General features: G+C 38.0%; 1 protein-coding gene across 1 annotated transcript in view; it reads left to right on the top strand.

The window, feature by feature from the left end:
- Gpc5 (glypican 5) overlaps positions 1–17,399 on the top strand; it is a 525,143-nt gene that overhangs the window by 400,674 nt on the left and 107,070 nt on the right. The window contains exon 5 of the mRNA XM_017795311.2: positions 15,304–15,429. Coding sequence (XP_017650800.1) covers positions 15,304–15,429 — 126 coding nt within the window. The remainder of the gene's footprint in view (positions 1–15,303; positions 15,430–17,399) is intronic.

Raw genomic sequence — 17,399 nt, forward strand, 5'->3', positions numbered from 1 at the left:
CCCTCCCTGCCTCCTTCCTTCCTTCTTCATTCCTCCCGTCTTCCTCCCTCCCTCCTTCTTTCTTTCTTTCTTTCTTTCTTTCTTTCTTTCTTTCTTTCTTTCTTTCTTTCTTTCTTTTCTCAAAAGGTGAGTCCTCTATTCCTTTTCCTTTAGTAAGTCAACAAATATCTGCAGAGTTGAAAGAATTTCAAATTAAATTCCCATTTTTTTTCAATGAAAAACTTTAAAACATGACAAGTATGAAAGTTCATGCATTTCTAAATGATGATTTTTAAGAATATGGAAAATGTATTTCATAATTTTTCATAGCCTCTTGGGGTAAATCAACATTATAAGTGAAGTTTGTTCCTTTTATAAGGTAGAAACATAAACATTATTTGGAAGCATTGTGGTCCTCCAAAAGTTCAAGCACTGTCTTCTACTTTGTTTGGCATGTTAAGGAATATTTCCTGCATTGCCATTCTGTCAACTGCCTTCGAAGTGTCTTAAAGACATATGTGGGGCTGGAGAGATGGCTTAATGGATAAGAACATGGCCTGCTCTTGCAGAGGACCTGGGTTTGATTCCTAGCACCCACATGGTGGCTGACAATGTCCATAACTCCAGCTCCAGGTGATCTGATGTCCTATTCTGATCTCCACAGGCATTGCATGACATGGCTGCACTTATATTCATGCAGGCAATACACTCCTATACATAAAATAAAAATAGTATATTTTTTTAAAAAAGCATATGCATATGTAACAGGGAAATTGGAGGCCAGGAAGTACCAAAATAACTTATAATACTGTGTTCAGTTTCATGTCTAATGGAAACAACAAAGTTGCAAATTTTCCCACAATTGTCCTCAAAATAGCAAAATAAATGTTTGTGCAGTGAGGTTGCACCATCTAATAGAGACAATGGCATTTATTTCATTCCTTATTTATTTATTCTCCATCTCCACTCTAAGACAGAAGTCAGAGCAGCATGTCCCAGAGTAAGAAGTCACTGCTGTCTTCAGAATCCAGTGTGGCCTGTCTCTGTTGGAGTGTGACAAGTGGAGGTTTTGAAGGAACTTCCAAGAAAATTCTTTGTGTATCAGCTCACATTTGTAGAGTTAGTGAGCCTTCAAGCCAAGTTTCTTTCTCAAAAATGTGATTCCTTCTGTTCACTGTTTTTGTAAATCAATAATACCAAGGTTCTTCTCTGACTGTAGTAGTTTTACCTTCAATTAGTAGGAATCTTGTTACACATCAACAATTACAACTTTGGAGTCTTTGAATTGAATACACTAATGGATTTATAGCCTTCAGCGTATTTGACTTGGTGTATATCTTTCAATTTAAGCCCTTCCTGATGTAAATACACACATATGAATAATCGTAATGGATGGATAAATAGCTTCGATTTCCATGATTTGGACTTTATTTTAAATGTCACAAATGCATAAAATGATTACATGTTATTCAACCTTGGTCATTAATATTCTATAAGAATGCAATGTTAGGACAGGCATGGTGGCTCACCCTTAATCCCAGCACTCAGGAGGCAGAGGCAGGCATAACTGTGAGACTGAACTCAGCCTGGTCTACAGAGATACACAGAGAGTTCCAGGCCAGCTAGCGCTACTATCTTTAAAAAAAAAAAAAAAAAAAAAAAAAAAAAAAAAGAAAGAAAAAAGAATGCAATGTGAGAATCCAGCTGTTGCTCAGGCCACTGAGCAGCCCTCCCCTATTTCACAGACACTCACAGGCACCTAAAAAGACATTGTCTGTGAATCCCTAACTAGCAGACTTCCAGGTGCCAGAATCTCTCACCTGGGAAATGAGTTTACAGAGGGAGTATTTGGTGACATTCCCTGCTCCCTACTCTCATCCCTGTCTCCTGCCTCTTGTTTGGATTGTGTGCAGGCCTGTGTTGTAAAATCTTCCCCATCCTAAGAAAGGTCTGATTCTGCTATGTGACTCTGATTTCTGTCTTCAGAGCTCCCCCCACCCGCATGCTGTCTATCACTGGAGTTGATGCCTGATGTCTCCTTGGAACCACACTATGCTGTTGCCTCTCTGTATGCCTGTCCATAGCATTAATAACTTCCTAAAAATGTGGCTGGAGAGATGATTCAGCAGTTAAGAGCACTGGCTCTTGCAGATGAACCCAGGTTCCCAGCATCCACATGACAGCTAATAACTGTAACTCCAGTTCCAGGGGATCCAGATGCCCTCAGACATTGCATGATACAGGTCTGGGTGCACTTACATACATGCAGGCAATATACTCATACACATAAAATAATAATAAATAAAATATTAGAAAATAACTTCCTAATAACCTCTTTACTCCCCAGAAATCTGTCTCAGTGTCTTCTTAAAGCTCTCCTTCAAAAAACAAACAAGCAAACAAACAATAACAACAAGAAAAACCGCAAAAACAAACCTTTTGCTATGATACCCATCTGAAATCAAGGGCAATATTTTATAAAATGAAAAGCACTAGAATAATCGTAATAATGTTAAAGATTAAAGTAGCTTATTTTATCTGGAGTTTTTATTTCTTAGTTTTAGTTTTTATGTGTATGAGTATATTGCCTGCATGTATGTAAGTGCACCTGTGTCATGCAGTGCCTGAAGAGGTCAGAGGAGGGTGAGGGCATTGGATCCCCTGGAACTGGAGTTACAGATTGTTGTTAACCATCATGTCGGTGCTGGAATCAAACCTGGGTTCTCTGCAGGAGCAGCTAGTGCTCTTAACTGCTGGGCCATCTCTCCAGCGCTCTTATTTGAATTTTTTAATTATAGATTTCCTGATCCTAAACCCATCTTTATACGAGATTCCAGTGACACAAGTATTGGGACCAAAATTTAGAGAGTATCTGAAAATATAGTGATGAACAACTTTTATCAGGTAAATATGGCCATCAATGAAAAAAAAATTATGGTTGGAGGTAATCAAGAGTGTTAGATTATAATAGCAGTATTGATACAAAAAGAAAAAAGAAAGCAGTAAATAGTCCACTGATTAGCAAATGTTTAATGAGAAAATACTGTATTGGTGTTTTTGCTAATTTAAAAGAATTAGTAAAGAATGATATTTTCCAGTGTAAGTTCTTACTTCCTAAGCCATAGCTTTTTGTTGTTGTTGAAATATTAGCAACTAAAGAGAAGAATATTCAAGGCTCTTTCTTAAAATATTAAATCTTAAAATATAGGTAAAAGGCTGAGGAGATGGCCCAGTGGGGACAGGGCTGCTTCACAAGCAGGAGGATCTGATTTGGATCCCCAGAACTTGTAAAAAGCTGTGAGTGATGGCCTGTACCTGTAACTCTAGAAATGCAGGCACAGAGACAGGCAGATCCCTGAAGCCCACTGACCAGCCAGCCTACCTGAATCAGTGAGCTACAGGTTCAGTGAGAGACCCTGTCTCAAAAAATGAAGGTCCCCTAGCATGAGGAGGTTTAAAAAGAAGCTAAGAGAGGTGCATAACTGAACAGTCCTACCAAGGTGTGCCCCAATCTCAGCTCCAACTCTTTCTGAAGCATTATCTGAAAACACTGTAAATCTTTCTCCAGGAGACGAGTTCCTCCTGTGGGCACAAGTTCCTGCTCTGGTGTTCCTCCGGGCTTCAACATTTTGTTCCTCCAGGATTTTCTTAAGGGAAATTCTAATTTCTTGGGGTTTCATTGTTTCAACAGTTTCATAGCCAAAAGGAAGAACAGAAGTGTCTCTCTAGAACCTATTCATTCCTGTCAGGCAGGCTGGGCACATTCCCGACTTTTTGATTGAACACTTAATCTTGAGGTATAATGTGCCTGTGTCTAAATCAAATACCATAAACAGAATAAAGTAGGAGCCAAGGTTAAGACACATTTAGTGTTAAGGTCTCAAGCACAACTGTTTCTCCATAATCCCTTGGCTTTTAGCTACTTTTGGAAGGGCTGACACAAGCAACTCCATCTTGTTGGTATAAGACAGGACCTTACCATGAAGTCTAGGTGGTCTTCAAACAATCCACTTCTTCAGCTTCCCAAGTGCTGGGATTGCAGGCAAGCACTACCATGCCCCGCAAGACTTCATTTCACTTCTAACAACCTCCCCCTCATCTCTGAACAATATTCTTTGATAAATTACCCGATGGTTTGTTCTCTACTGTCTTTTGTTGCCAGGGATCAGATTTGTCCCCATTGGTCTGGTGGATCTGATTTGATCTCACGTTAATAGGTGGGCAGTAAGTGACAGATACAAAGGAAATGGTGCCACTGAACACTTTATGGCTAATTTAAGCAATCATGAGTTATAAAAGGGGTGGCTCTTAGGTCTGTCATACCTCTAGTCCATTCTGTTTGTTCTGTGGGTCTGTGGGTAATGTCCTAGCATCTCAACTCTGAGGTGTGTGTGTTGGGGGGGTGACTAAGTCTCATTTTTCTGATTTTTACTGTTAAAATAAAGATGGTGAGCAATCAAGGAAATGCATCAACCTCAGGCCTCCATGGCCATGTGCACAGTTCACATTAACAGTTACATCTACCATGTAATATATAACACACATGCACACACACACACATACACACACACACACACACACACACACACACACACACCTGAAAAAAAAACAGACTCTTAAGTGGATATATACTAAATCTCAAAATGTAGGTAATGGTTCTTTGTGGAATGACCTATATTTATTAACATTAGTAGATTTGCAAATATCCCATTTCATTTAACCTTGGTGATTTTGACTCAATCATGAAAACCTCAACATGCTTCTTTAAGGAAGCAGAATTAATTGCATTAGTTGCATATTTTAACTGAAAAAAATAAAAGTTATGTGATAAATAAATTATATCACATTTCTTGTTGAATAGATGTCAGTTTCCTTATTATGGCAAGATTTGTTTTAAATCTTGGATCCTGGGTCAGGTGTTTATTTTCAAAAATGTGTAGAAAGCTGTGTTTAAAGTCTCTTTTAATGGAGAACAGTCAATGCATTTTAAGGTAATTTTTATAATATAGGATAATGATATTAGATCTAGGTTGAAAGTCCAGTTTTGGCTTTTTCTGGTGAGTTTAAAATCACTGTAAGGGATGCCATTGGGACCTGTGTTTCTTATTGGGACAGTGAGAGACAATGTGCTGTGTTTGGACGGCCAGGTGAGGAATCTCTACCCTGATGATTACAGTGGGTTATGGACTTGCGCTCAGGGATAATCTAAAATCACAAGTCAATTCTTACCATGGAGCTCCTGTCCAAAAAGAGCCCCCTGCAGGTGTGGTGGAAGGATATATGTGAGTTTTCTTGACTCTTCCATTTCTCTTTCCTAGTATTGCTCTGTTCTTTTCCTACCACCCACTCTTCACCCTTTTCTCTGTGTTGGGGAGTCACTGTCAGCCCTCTAATGAGGGGAAATCAAGTTACATGTGCAAGAAGAACAAGACTTCCTATGATGAAGGGAAACCTGGAATCACTTAACCAGAAAGAAAAAAAAAATGTCTGAGAAAATGATGGCGAACTTAGGTCATAGTTCCCATAAGGAGAAGTGAGTTCAGGAGGGTTCAGAGAGCAGACCTTGTGGATTTCCCTTGTGGAACAAATGCTTTTTTTTTTCTTTTTAATCAAATATGAATGTAATGTGTTTGAAACACATTTATGTTTGTGATAAATGTGCCTAGTGTTTCAGACAGCACTGCTCCTCAGTGATGTGTTTGCCCTTCCATTTCTCTGAAAATGAACCAAGAACCTAGACTTCAGCTCTCCCTTTGACCCATCTAACTACATACATTTAATTATTTTCAAACATTTACGAAGAGAACTGTTACTGCTGTGGGACAGAAATCTAAAAATACTTTGTCAAATAGAACGACTTAGGTGAGACTAAAGTTAAATGATTAAATATAGATTCAGAACAGCAAGAGAAAATAGTTTGTATCTCGAAGCATGTAATTATACATTTCCTCTGCTGAGCTGGAGACTGACATTTTAAATGTCTACTGTTTGACAGCTGTGGTCAGACATCTCTACAGGGTTGAGCTGCTCATTAGTGCCACATTAACCTTAACTTTGCCTCAGGCCATTAACTAGCAAACTGCACATTTGACCTTTGTTCTACAGATATTTTCAAACAGTGTGCAAGGAACTGCTTTTAATTTGGATTCTCTATTATGTGTGGACTGACTTTAGGGTTAGATGGGAAAAAAAATCAATACATGTCATTAAATAAAGAAACATGTGTTTTGAGGCATTCCACAGAGAAAATTTCCATCTGAAAATGTGACTCTTCACCAATATTCTTCCAGATACTTAACTTTGATCAAAAGTAGAAATAGTCTCTATTGTATCCAATGGGAAAAAAGATGAAATACAATAGGTGACAGACAGCATTTAAGTGTTTTCAATGAAACAGACTTCTATAGGTAAGGAGATTAGATGGTGATGTGTGCCTGCCTGCTGAACATAGCTCCATTTCAGAAATGGCTGATTAAATAAAATGGAGACTCAAATGTAAATTAGAATTGCCTGCTTAAAATCCCTAAATGAGCAAGTTTAAATTTTATATGAGTGCCATTCTTCAAACCCATGTATGAGGAGTAGGTCAGCCTTATAAATTATAACAGAAATTACCTTAGTGAGTTGTTTTATCAGGCTATGTAAAGTGTGGCTACATCCAATTTATGAAATATTGCGCAGTGATCTAAAATAAGTATCATCAATATTTAGGAAGTCGAAGGGGCTCATGGTATCCTGTCAAGTGAGAAATTCCTATGTATGTGAATAGAAAGCACCAATTTTGTAAAAGTACATCGCCTTTATGCCTCTCACTTTCTGATCTGTCTGACTCTGCTGTCTGTTGAATTGCTTGTTGGTGTGCATATTGAGAAAGCTGAGGAAGGGTGAACACCAGAATGTCAACACTGGTTATTCAGGAGAGATGCAACACCTCGAAGGGACACATATTAACTTGGCCTTCCTACACCTTTTAATTATTTTGCGACTCAGTAAAAAATGTTATTCTTGTCATTAAAGGTAGCTATAGTATTACAGCCCATTGAAAGTATTGCTCAATTTTACATTAGTAAAAGGCATTCCCATGTCAACAGACCACAAAGGACAACTCCATGATAGGTTGTATTTCCTTTTATTTATTTTTTTAAATCATGTGATGTATCACGAGACCAATCTGGCTCTGTTGGCCTCAAGGGCATAGGCAGCAATGAAGCAATAACTATGCTGGTCCATGATTCTCTCTTGCCTTCTGTATGCTCAGGGCAAACAAGACTGCAGGCTATGAATGAACAATTGTGCAGCAGACTTTTCCTTCTTTACTGAGCCAGCTCAGTGCACAAGGCTGGTCATTAGCTAGTGATTAGAATTTGCCCAATTCTCTGCTTCCTATGCCAGATACAGTAGACTGATCAAAAAATAGACCACCCTTACCTCAACTTGATACATTCTAAGTGTAGAATTTTGCACGAAAAAGTGATGTGCAATTGATAGCATAGCAATTAACACATAAGTGACATGTGTGTTTTCTTAATGTGATAACTTCCATAAGAAGTGGTAATATTCTTCTATCTAGCATTTTTTTCAACTTTGATTTATCAAGCATTCAACATTTTCTATATTGATAAGTGATAGAATTTTTAAATTGTTTTTAAATTTTTAAATTATTTATTTATTTAATTTATGTGTATGAGTGTATTGCTTGCATGTTTGTAAGTATATCTGTGTCATGCAATGTTTGCAGAACTCAGAAGGGGGAGTTCATTTCCTCTGAAACTGGAGTTACAGGACAATTGTTAGCCTCCATGTGGGTGCTAGAATCGACCTGGGTCCTCTGCAAGAGCAGTCAGTGCTCCTAAACACTGAGCAATCTCTCTAGCCACCAAGTGATAGAATTTTAATTAGCTAATTAAATGGAGTATGCACTGACCAAATAATAATTAGCCTTGACTTTACTCACAGAAACCTTTTCAATTCTCTGGTGTTTACCTTGCTTACTTATGGAGTAAGATAGATTGAATCACTGCTTCTCAACCTCAGATTTATAGTATTATCCTGTGGGAAGTTTTCATAAAACCCAGACACTCTGGGCCTAACCCATATCAAAGCATCTGAATGTCTGAGAGAGAAATGAGGAGAAAATATTTATTTATTCTGTGTGTACTGTGTAGAGTTTGGAGGTCACAGGACATCTTACAGGGACTGAGTTTCCCTTTCCACTGTGTGGGTCCCACAGATCAAACTCAGGACATTAAGCATAATGGAAGCTGCCTTTACCTTCTGTGCTGTCTTACCAGCCCTGTATGTGTACTTTAAAATATTTCCTATAATGACATGTGGCTAGGATAAGGAGCTGGTGGAGTGGATAGTTTTTGGAGGCTCTTTCTTTCTAAGTCATAGTATAGCATATCTGTGATGTATTACTATGATAAGCACCTTACACAGCAGTAAGACTAAGCAGTTAGTCATTGCATTTCATTTTAACATCACATATCGATGGGAACTTGCTTAGTCAAGTGTACACTTTGTATTCCTGTGCTTCAGACTGCTAACATTTTTAGTAGGGTACACTAGGAACATATGATAATTCTGGACAATCTAGGAGTAGTTCCTCTAGTTTAAAATATCAAAAGCCATATTTTCCAGAGCCTTCCCAAACAAGACCATCAGCTAGGGAACAAAATATTCAAACACATCAGACTTTAGGAACACTTCACATTCAACCTGAAAGGACTTACATTGATTGATTCTGAGACAGTAGGTGTGTTTTTTTGTTTGTTTGTTTTTGTTTTTTTACCATGCTGTCTACTGGTGCTTTGTTTCCAAACAATTCCTACACATTTTTGTCTGTACCTAATATAGATCCAGACCTTCAGAGAAACGTTTTTTGAGACAGGGTCTCTATAGCCCAAATTTTTATTGATTTTTTTTGACAATTTCATGCGTGCGTACAATATATCTTGATCATATCCAACCCAAATAGCCCTTTTCCATTCCCTGTAGAACACCCCAATGCTGCATCCCTCCACCACATTTCCTCTCTTCCTTTTTTATGTTTTAAAAATAAACCACTGAGTTGTTGGCACCCCCAGCCATTCCCCAGTACTGTGAACCTAAATATGTTATAGCCACTCTTGAAAGAGGTGTACCTTTACCCTGAAAATGGTTAATGAGTATGTTAAAGCTGTAATGAAATGCTTGTTCAAAAATATAAATAAAAATAAAAAATGAAACGTTAAAAAAAAACAAAGTAATAAACCGCTGAGTCCAATTTGTGCCCCCATCATAGGTATGGGTGAGGAGTCATTCGTTAAAGAGTGGTCAACTTATCAGTGACCACATCCCCAAATAAAAATGACTCCTTCTCCCCTAAAATCCATCCAGTTATCAATAACTCCTCAGTTAGGCATGGAGTGTCACAAACCTTCCTCTGATCCATTCTTGAATGCTGACCAACTTGATCTTAGGCAAGTCTTGAGCAGGCCACTGTAGCTGTATTAAGTTCATGAGTGCAATGACCATGTCATACTTAGAAAAGAGCATTTCACAGCACTCTGTCCCATTCACCCAGACATTATATTTTTTTCTGCCCCCTTTTCTGCAATGTTCCTTGAGCATTGGAGGCTTGATATAAATGTCTTATTTAGGACTGAACACTAGTTACTTATCCTCAACACTTTGACCAGTTTTGATTCTCTGCATTGACTACTTCCCACAGCAAAAAAGAAGCTTCTCTGACCAAGATTGACAGCAGTACTAATCTATGGGTATAAATATACACATTTAAAGAATAGTTTGATAACATGCCTATTTAGCAAAATAACCATAATATGGTCACCCCTAGGACCTATTCTCTCCCTAAGTATGGGATTTTGACACGGTTGACAGTATCAGCCATGAAATCCCTCCTGTAGAACAGGACTCAAATGCCATCAGAAAGCAGTTGGTTGCCCTCATAACAGTCATGTGATTATTTCAACAGTAGGTATACTGTTTCTGGAAAGTCAGAACTGTAGCATGTAGAGTCCATTGCTTGTCAAATCCATTGATGACTCCTCTTCTCCAGTGATCGACATAGCAACTTCTGGCCCTTTGAAAGCTATCTCGCAGGGAGGAAGTTTCAGGGTCAGTTTCAACTTTATTTCACTATGTCTTGGAACCATAGTTTCTTCTACAATAAGGTCTTATCATCTAGCTGTGGTGGGCAACAAGAACAATGGCAGTGTGTCATTTGGAGGCTTCCAGGGCTTCACTGACTAATAATTCATAAGGATGTATCCCAGGCTCTGAGATTTTCTTTTAATAACTCCTGCCTTCTGGCAGAAACATTGTCCACCCATGCATATTCAAACTCCTTCTTTTTGAAGTTATATTCTAAATTAGCTTATAAGTAGTATGATTCTGAGAGATGCCCAGTCCTAGGTGACACATCTACAGTGGAACCTCTACACCTAAGACTCATGGAACACAGTGGAACAGGGGTAGAGCAAAAAGTAATGCATCCCTTAACTCTCACCAATGAAGATTCCTTTTACAACAGATTGTGGTGCATACAACTGGCCAAGGTTTAGAGAATAAGAGACTGCAGAGTGTGTGTCCCTGGATAGGATTCTTATACTAAACCTCACCCACCCACGACTCAGAGACCATTGCAGAAAGACTATAAGAGTCAGTGTTGGTTCATGAACATAGGAAAGCAAAGGTTTTCAGGCCAGTGGAAGTTTGCACATGTGAACTTGCAGCAATGGTGGCATCAAGCACAAGACCATGCTAACTCAATCAGACAAAGGCCCAGATTGGAATGAGGGAAATGGGTGGCAGGCTGGCTTTAGTCTGGGAAGTGCTGGAGATTAATTACTCCTGGGTGAGGGAGAGTGGATCTTACCGATGAACTCTAGATGGGATGAACAGACTCCAGTGGATGAATTTGTACCAAAGAAGAGCTGATTGCAAATGCTTGACATGATAGAATTTAGCATGTATGGCAGAATATATGAGGTTTGGCCACAGGTGGTGTGTGTGCCAGCATGGATGGGGAAGGTAGTCTACATTTGATTAAGAACTGTTGTATGAAATTTATAAACAGTCAATAAATATATTTTTAAAAAGAAAGCAGAGACTTTCTAATTAGTGAATCCTTAATGCCAACACTCAAGGGTTTGGTAATTTGTGACAAATAATGAATAGCTGATTATGAATAGGAGGGATGGGAATCTCTTAGCTTAAGATATTTTCAGAGCAAGCATGTGTAAAGATATCCAGGCAGTAATAATTTTGTCACTTTTAAGTACCCTGCATATGTTTAGTAAATACTGAAATGGAGGTGAGAGAGATGTCGATATGCCTTTTCCAGTGGTTTGGATTTCCTACCATTGAGAATGGCCATTGATGGGCATTAAGTGATACTCCACAGTATCAGATTTGAACTTTAGGGGATTTTTCTTTGAAAATGGAAGATAATTATTAAAAGGGGATGTTTGCAAGTATGCAGTCCTAGTACAATAAGTGCAGATAAAGATAGTGTTAAGGGCTTGGACTAAGGTCAAGTGAGGACAGTACCAGAAAAGGGCTTGGGAAAGAAAAACATCAATCCTTCTCTCATTAGGGTCTATTTCTGAGAAAGGAGAAATCAAACTAGGGTACAGTTACTAAGACTGGAGTAGGAAGTTTAGAATCCATAAAAATCAGTTTAGAGGTCTTAACATCCTATCTGTCTCACCACCTCATTTCTAAAATATTCTTTGATTTCTAACAAGTGGTTTTCGATAATGGATAAAATTTAAAACAGTAGATGTATATCATTCCATTCATTAATTCCCACCATTTTAGGAAAATACCAATTTCTTCAGTATAGTGGAAGAGCTATGATATAAGAATTTATATTTGCAGGGGCTGGAGAGATGGCTCAGTGGTTAAGAGCACTGACTGCTCTTGCGCAGGACTCGGGTTTGATTCCCAGCACCCACATGACAGCTACGAACTGTCCTTAACTCCAGTTCCAAGGGAATCTGAAGCCCTCTTCTGAATTTCACAGCATTGCACAACACATGTGCACTCACATACATTGCAGGCAGTACACTCATACACATAAAATAAAAATAATAATAAATAAAAAAAAATTTAAAAACTATTTATATTTGCTCATTCTTCCCAGTTAGTAGGACTATTCCATCATAGACAGATTTATTCTCAGGTAGAGGAAACTGATTTAACGTACTAAATATGAAATATAAGAATCGCGACACTGAGAAATTAAAGCTTCCTGTTCATTGATCATACATTAGAGGTGAGTCCAATAATGTTTCTTGCCATCATTATTTTGGCACTTGTCAGCAAAAACTTTACAAAACCGAATGCTTGCTGTGTACCTTCTAATCATATAATAATGATCATTGAAAATAAGAAAATTCTGTTTGTTTTTCTTACAAATGAACTCCAACAGTTTCTGCAAGTAGTTCTTTAACAGTCATGAGAGGGCTGGGGAGATGACCAGAAGTTAAAGTAGTTGCTATGCAAGCAGCAAGCATGAGCACTAGGATTTAGATCCTCAGAACCCACATGAATGCTGGTATATCTGGGGCCCCACTTGTAATATGAGCATTGGGAAGGTAGAAACAGGGAATCCCTTAAGCAACCTGGCTAGTCAGATTAGCCCTATTGGCAAGCAACCAGGCTCAAGTGAGAGATCCTGACTCAATGAATAAGGTGGAGAGTGATCCAGAAAGACTCTCAATGTCAACCTCCTGACTTTACACAAATGAACATATGTGCATGCACAAATATGTAAACACACATGCACACATCCAACACACATACACCAATGAGAAAAATGTTAATGACAAAGAAAATCATGTAATTAATGCAGTTGGTCAATACTGCTGTCAAAATCAGACTGAGTTTTAAAAAATTAGGTTACTTCTTACCCACTTATGAATGCTGTGAACTACAGCAATGACTGACATGGAAAGGAATGACTGTGTGTAGCAGGAACTATAAGTGTAACGAGCCATTTTTCTTAATGGATTTAGGCTGCCTCCACCAGTGGAAACTCATATCAGCCAAGAACTCATGACCCATAGATAAACCTAATACTATTCTGCCAAGTGGACATTGTATCAAACTGTACTCAAAATTTCTATCTACTTGTAGATTACTGAAGTCCCCAGAACTCATCAGAGAAGTTTCTTTGTGCAGTGGACAGTGGTTAACTCTCAAATTCGTAACTGGGCCAAGTATAGAGAATAAGTGTGAGTGGAGTTAGTGCTCAACCACATATTGGCATTTGTATCACCCCCATGTCCCAAGCCTCAGGGACCATCATGGAAGAAAGGATGGAAAGACTCTAATGGCCAGAGCTTGGGAAAGACCAGAGAAAAACAGTGTCTTCTGGACAAGACAGGACTACTGTACTCATGAGCTCTCAGAAACTCGGGCTGCCGATAGAAGGCCTGCAGCAGATCAAGGCAGGTGACACTGTAGCATGGAGTAGGGATGGGCTCACAAGCCCCCACTGCTAACTGAGGGTCTATTGACAGTTGATGGGTTCTGAGGTGGGGAGAAGACTCATTTTCTTTAAGCATAGAGTCCCTCATAGGGACCATGTTCCAGTGGCTGTCCCCATATTCATGAATATATGGAGGCTCAAATTTAACCCAGTGAGCTATTAAAAATAAAAAAGACACTGGGGCTGGAGAGATGACTCAGCAGTTAAGAACACTGCCTGGTCTTACCAAGGACCCCTGGTTCAATTTCCAGCACCCACATGATGGCTGACAACCATCCATAACTCCAGTTCCAGGGGAATTCATGCCTTCTGATCTCTGCGGGCATTGCATGACATGAGTGCACTAGCGTACATGCAGGCAATATGCTAATACACATAAAATAAAAATAAATAAATAAAATATATTTTAAAAATCACAAAGTTAGAAAGAATTGGGGGAGGTGAGAGTAGATTTTGAATGTGGAAGAGTGTGGGTGAATAGGATCAAAATACATTGTATGAAATTATCAAATAATTAATACAAACATATTTTTAAAATATTACTTTATAGTGTAGTCACTCATCACATTTAAAAAAAAATTCCAACAGAGGATGTCATTTTACAGTTGCTGCATTTGAACTGTTCATTTCTCAAGTTCACTCTTTCATCCAAGTGTCATTCCCTTGTCCTGTCTTCTGTCGAGATGCCATTGCCCCTGTACTATTCCAGTAAGTCTAACAAGAATAAGAATGAACTTCTTTAGGGCTTGATATTTTGAAACACTAGAACTCACATTCTTTGTCCTTCCACGTCCTGGTTTTACAACTCAAAGTTCTTGTCATAAATAGAAAAATTCGAAACACTTCACTATCATTGAATTTTTCCTTTCAAGTCAAGGGCAGGGGAAATAGTGTGAAAGGACAAAAAATTCCTCAGCTGATATATAATATTCCTTCCAATGAATTTTATTTTAATGCTTCTGAAAATTTTTTACATATCTAGGGTTTGAGGGTCATATATAGTAAAAAAAACTTACTACTTTTTATTATTTGATACCTAAGAGAAAACCCAGATAGGAAAATTATCCAAGCTTATTAAAACCCCTAATCAGTAGGTAATTAATTAGCACATGGTAAGCCTCTGACATTTTCTACATGGAGAGATAATAATTAGTGTCTGCGAGTTTAGATGCCAACAGCTAGAAGGGATTTAGAGAGGCTGAATGAAGTGGTGTGCGTGCGTGTGTGTGTGTGTGTGTGTGTGTGTGTGTGTATTTGTATAGTTACATGGCATTCATGACTTTTTGTATTTAAAATAACATTTGATTCATATGCAATGAAAACTTTCTATTCAAAAATAAATTTAAACATTATCATAGCATCGTTTCATAAAATGTGTTACTCAATCTTATCTGAAGGAATGTTGGCAACTGATTGCTGCTAGATGAAGAAGAGATGATCTTCCTAAAACAAGGGACTCTAGATAGGCTGACTAGACTCAGTGGATAGACTTGTACTGGGGAATGGTTGGGGACACTGACAATCCAGTGAGCCTTAACAGGGATGACAGAGTATATGGGCTCCAGTGGGGGGGGCTATGGGAGGGTGTCAGTGGGGATGGGGGTATAAAGGTTATTAAGATTGTTTGCGCTGTTATGTATGAAACACACAAAATATTCAACAAAAAATTTTAAAAATATGTTACTAATTACTGTTAGAAAAATATTAAAATATATAAAAATAGGTTGAGTAAGTAACAACATAGCATTATAAACATTATTTGTAATAATATAAATTATTTATGTATATCTTCTCTGGATTTTTAGATTGCTTTCTTTGTCTTTCAGAGTATTCATCAACAGCCTTCGACTGTACAGGTCCTTCTATGGTGGCTTAGCTGATCAACTTTGCATTAATGAATTAGCCGCTGCGGATGGACAGCCCTGCTGGGATGGGGAGGATGTAGTGAAAAGGTAAATTATATGTGTGGTCTGAAGGATCACTTTTAATCCTTGCTTTATATTCCTGACTATAGAATGGATACTTTCTGTTTTTATCCTATAACACAAGTAAAAGTAGAGATTAATTATTTTTCCTTTTAATTTCTTAAAGTAAACCAGTCCTTTCTATCATTATAAACTAGGAAAGCATTATGTGTTGTTTTTAAAGTTCTTTACTTATTTAGAGGTCTATGAGTTATACAACAGCCCCACTGTTAAAATTCTTATTTTCTCTCCAATTGGTTTTAGTTATTGAATATTTTATTTATTATTATTATTATCATTATTATTATTTGGTCTTTTTGAGATGGTCTCCTCAGCTGGCCTTTAACTCACTATGTACACCAGGCTGGCCTTGAACTCACAGTGATCTGCGTGCTTCTGCCTCTGATGCGCTGGGATTAAAGCCGTGCACCACCATACCCACCTGAATATTTTTTTAACTTAATGAATATTAGAACGTTGGAAAGTCAATGAAACGTAGATACCCATACAAAGATTAAGTCTATGTGTATGTCTGAGATAGGAAGGGACAGAGGGATGCAGAGAGGGAGAAAAGAAGGGAGGGAGAGGGGGAATGAAGGAAGTCAGGGAAGAGAAAGAGACAGAGAGACACAGGGGGAAGAGAATGGATAGGAAATATGGAACAGTGGTAGGCTAATGTATATTAGTTGAAGTAATTTTTACATATTGTTAGTAGTTCTCAAAGTGAGTAGTGAAATGCCTTTATTTCTTTGTTCATGTTTTGCTCCCTGTCCAAAGTTTCTAGGACAGCTTCTTTTTCTTTGATTCTTATAGCTAAGTGTACTCTCAAGCAGCCCCCTAAACTCGAGAAAAGCACAAATCCTGTCCCTTCTTTGTCATAGCAGGTGATTATTATGGGATGTGGGACAATAAGGCTTTCTCTTTGAATTTCAAAAGCATAAAATAAAATATACTTTTCATTTACACAATTCATGTTTGGATTTAAATTTATTAAAAAGCATATTTGGGGGGGTCTGTAAAGATGGTTCAGTGGTTAAGAATACTAATTGCTCTTGAAGAAGACCCAAGTTTTTTTTCCCAGCACCCACATGACAGCTAACAACTGTTGGCAACTCCAGGTCTAGGGGATCCAATGCCCTCTTCTGTTCCCCCATGACCATTGCATGTACGGGTGTACTTACATGCAGCTAAAACATTCACATACACAAAAATAAATAAATAAATAAATAAATAAATAAATAAATAAATAAAATTCACACCCCACTGTATGGTAAATGCTTTTTGACTTTGAATCTATGAAAATTCACTTTATTTTCTGCAGTATGAAGAAAGAAAGAAAGAAAGGTAGGATGTCCTGCATCCTTAAACACCTATTCAATATGATATCCAGTGGTTTATTGTCACTAAAGTGATGTGTTCATTTACAACATTATTTAGCAAATTAAATTACTGTGCTAAGCACATGTTGCAGTACAATTTTAATAGAAATGTTTGTGATAAGTTTTTTTTTTTAAGGAACATTTCTGGGTGATCATACTCATTATACTTAGAAGTCACATTCTGATATCTTAAATGACCTTATAGTAAATATATGGGATATCTCAGAAATTGTTTACATTCGCAGAAAAAGAGTTTCAAAAATAAGAACTGTGAATGGCAGGAGACCAAGCCTTTAATCCCAGCACCTGGGAGGCAAAGGCAGGTGAGTATCTCTCTAGACAGGGAGCTCTAGGCCAGCTGGGGCTACAGGGAGACCCTGTCTCAACATCAGTAACAACAGCAGCAGCAGCAGCAGGAGGAGGAACAACAACAGCAAATAGGACCTATAACTAAAGTGTAGTAAAGTATTTGGTGATTTGAACAGAACTCTTTTTCATAATGTCCCTTTGGTATACATCTTGCTGAGAGCAGTTATAAAATACAATTTTGAGCTGGGTGTGGTTATAATATGGCTTTAA

The sequence above is a fragment of the Nannospalax galili genome, unplaced genomic scaffold (genome assembly GCF_000622305.1).
Source record: "Nannospalax galili isolate Female #2095 unplaced genomic scaffold, S.galili_v1.0 scaffold728, whole genome shotgun sequence".
Lineage (NCBI taxonomy): Eukaryota > Metazoa > Chordata > Mammalia > Rodentia > Spalacidae > Nannospalax > Nannospalax galili.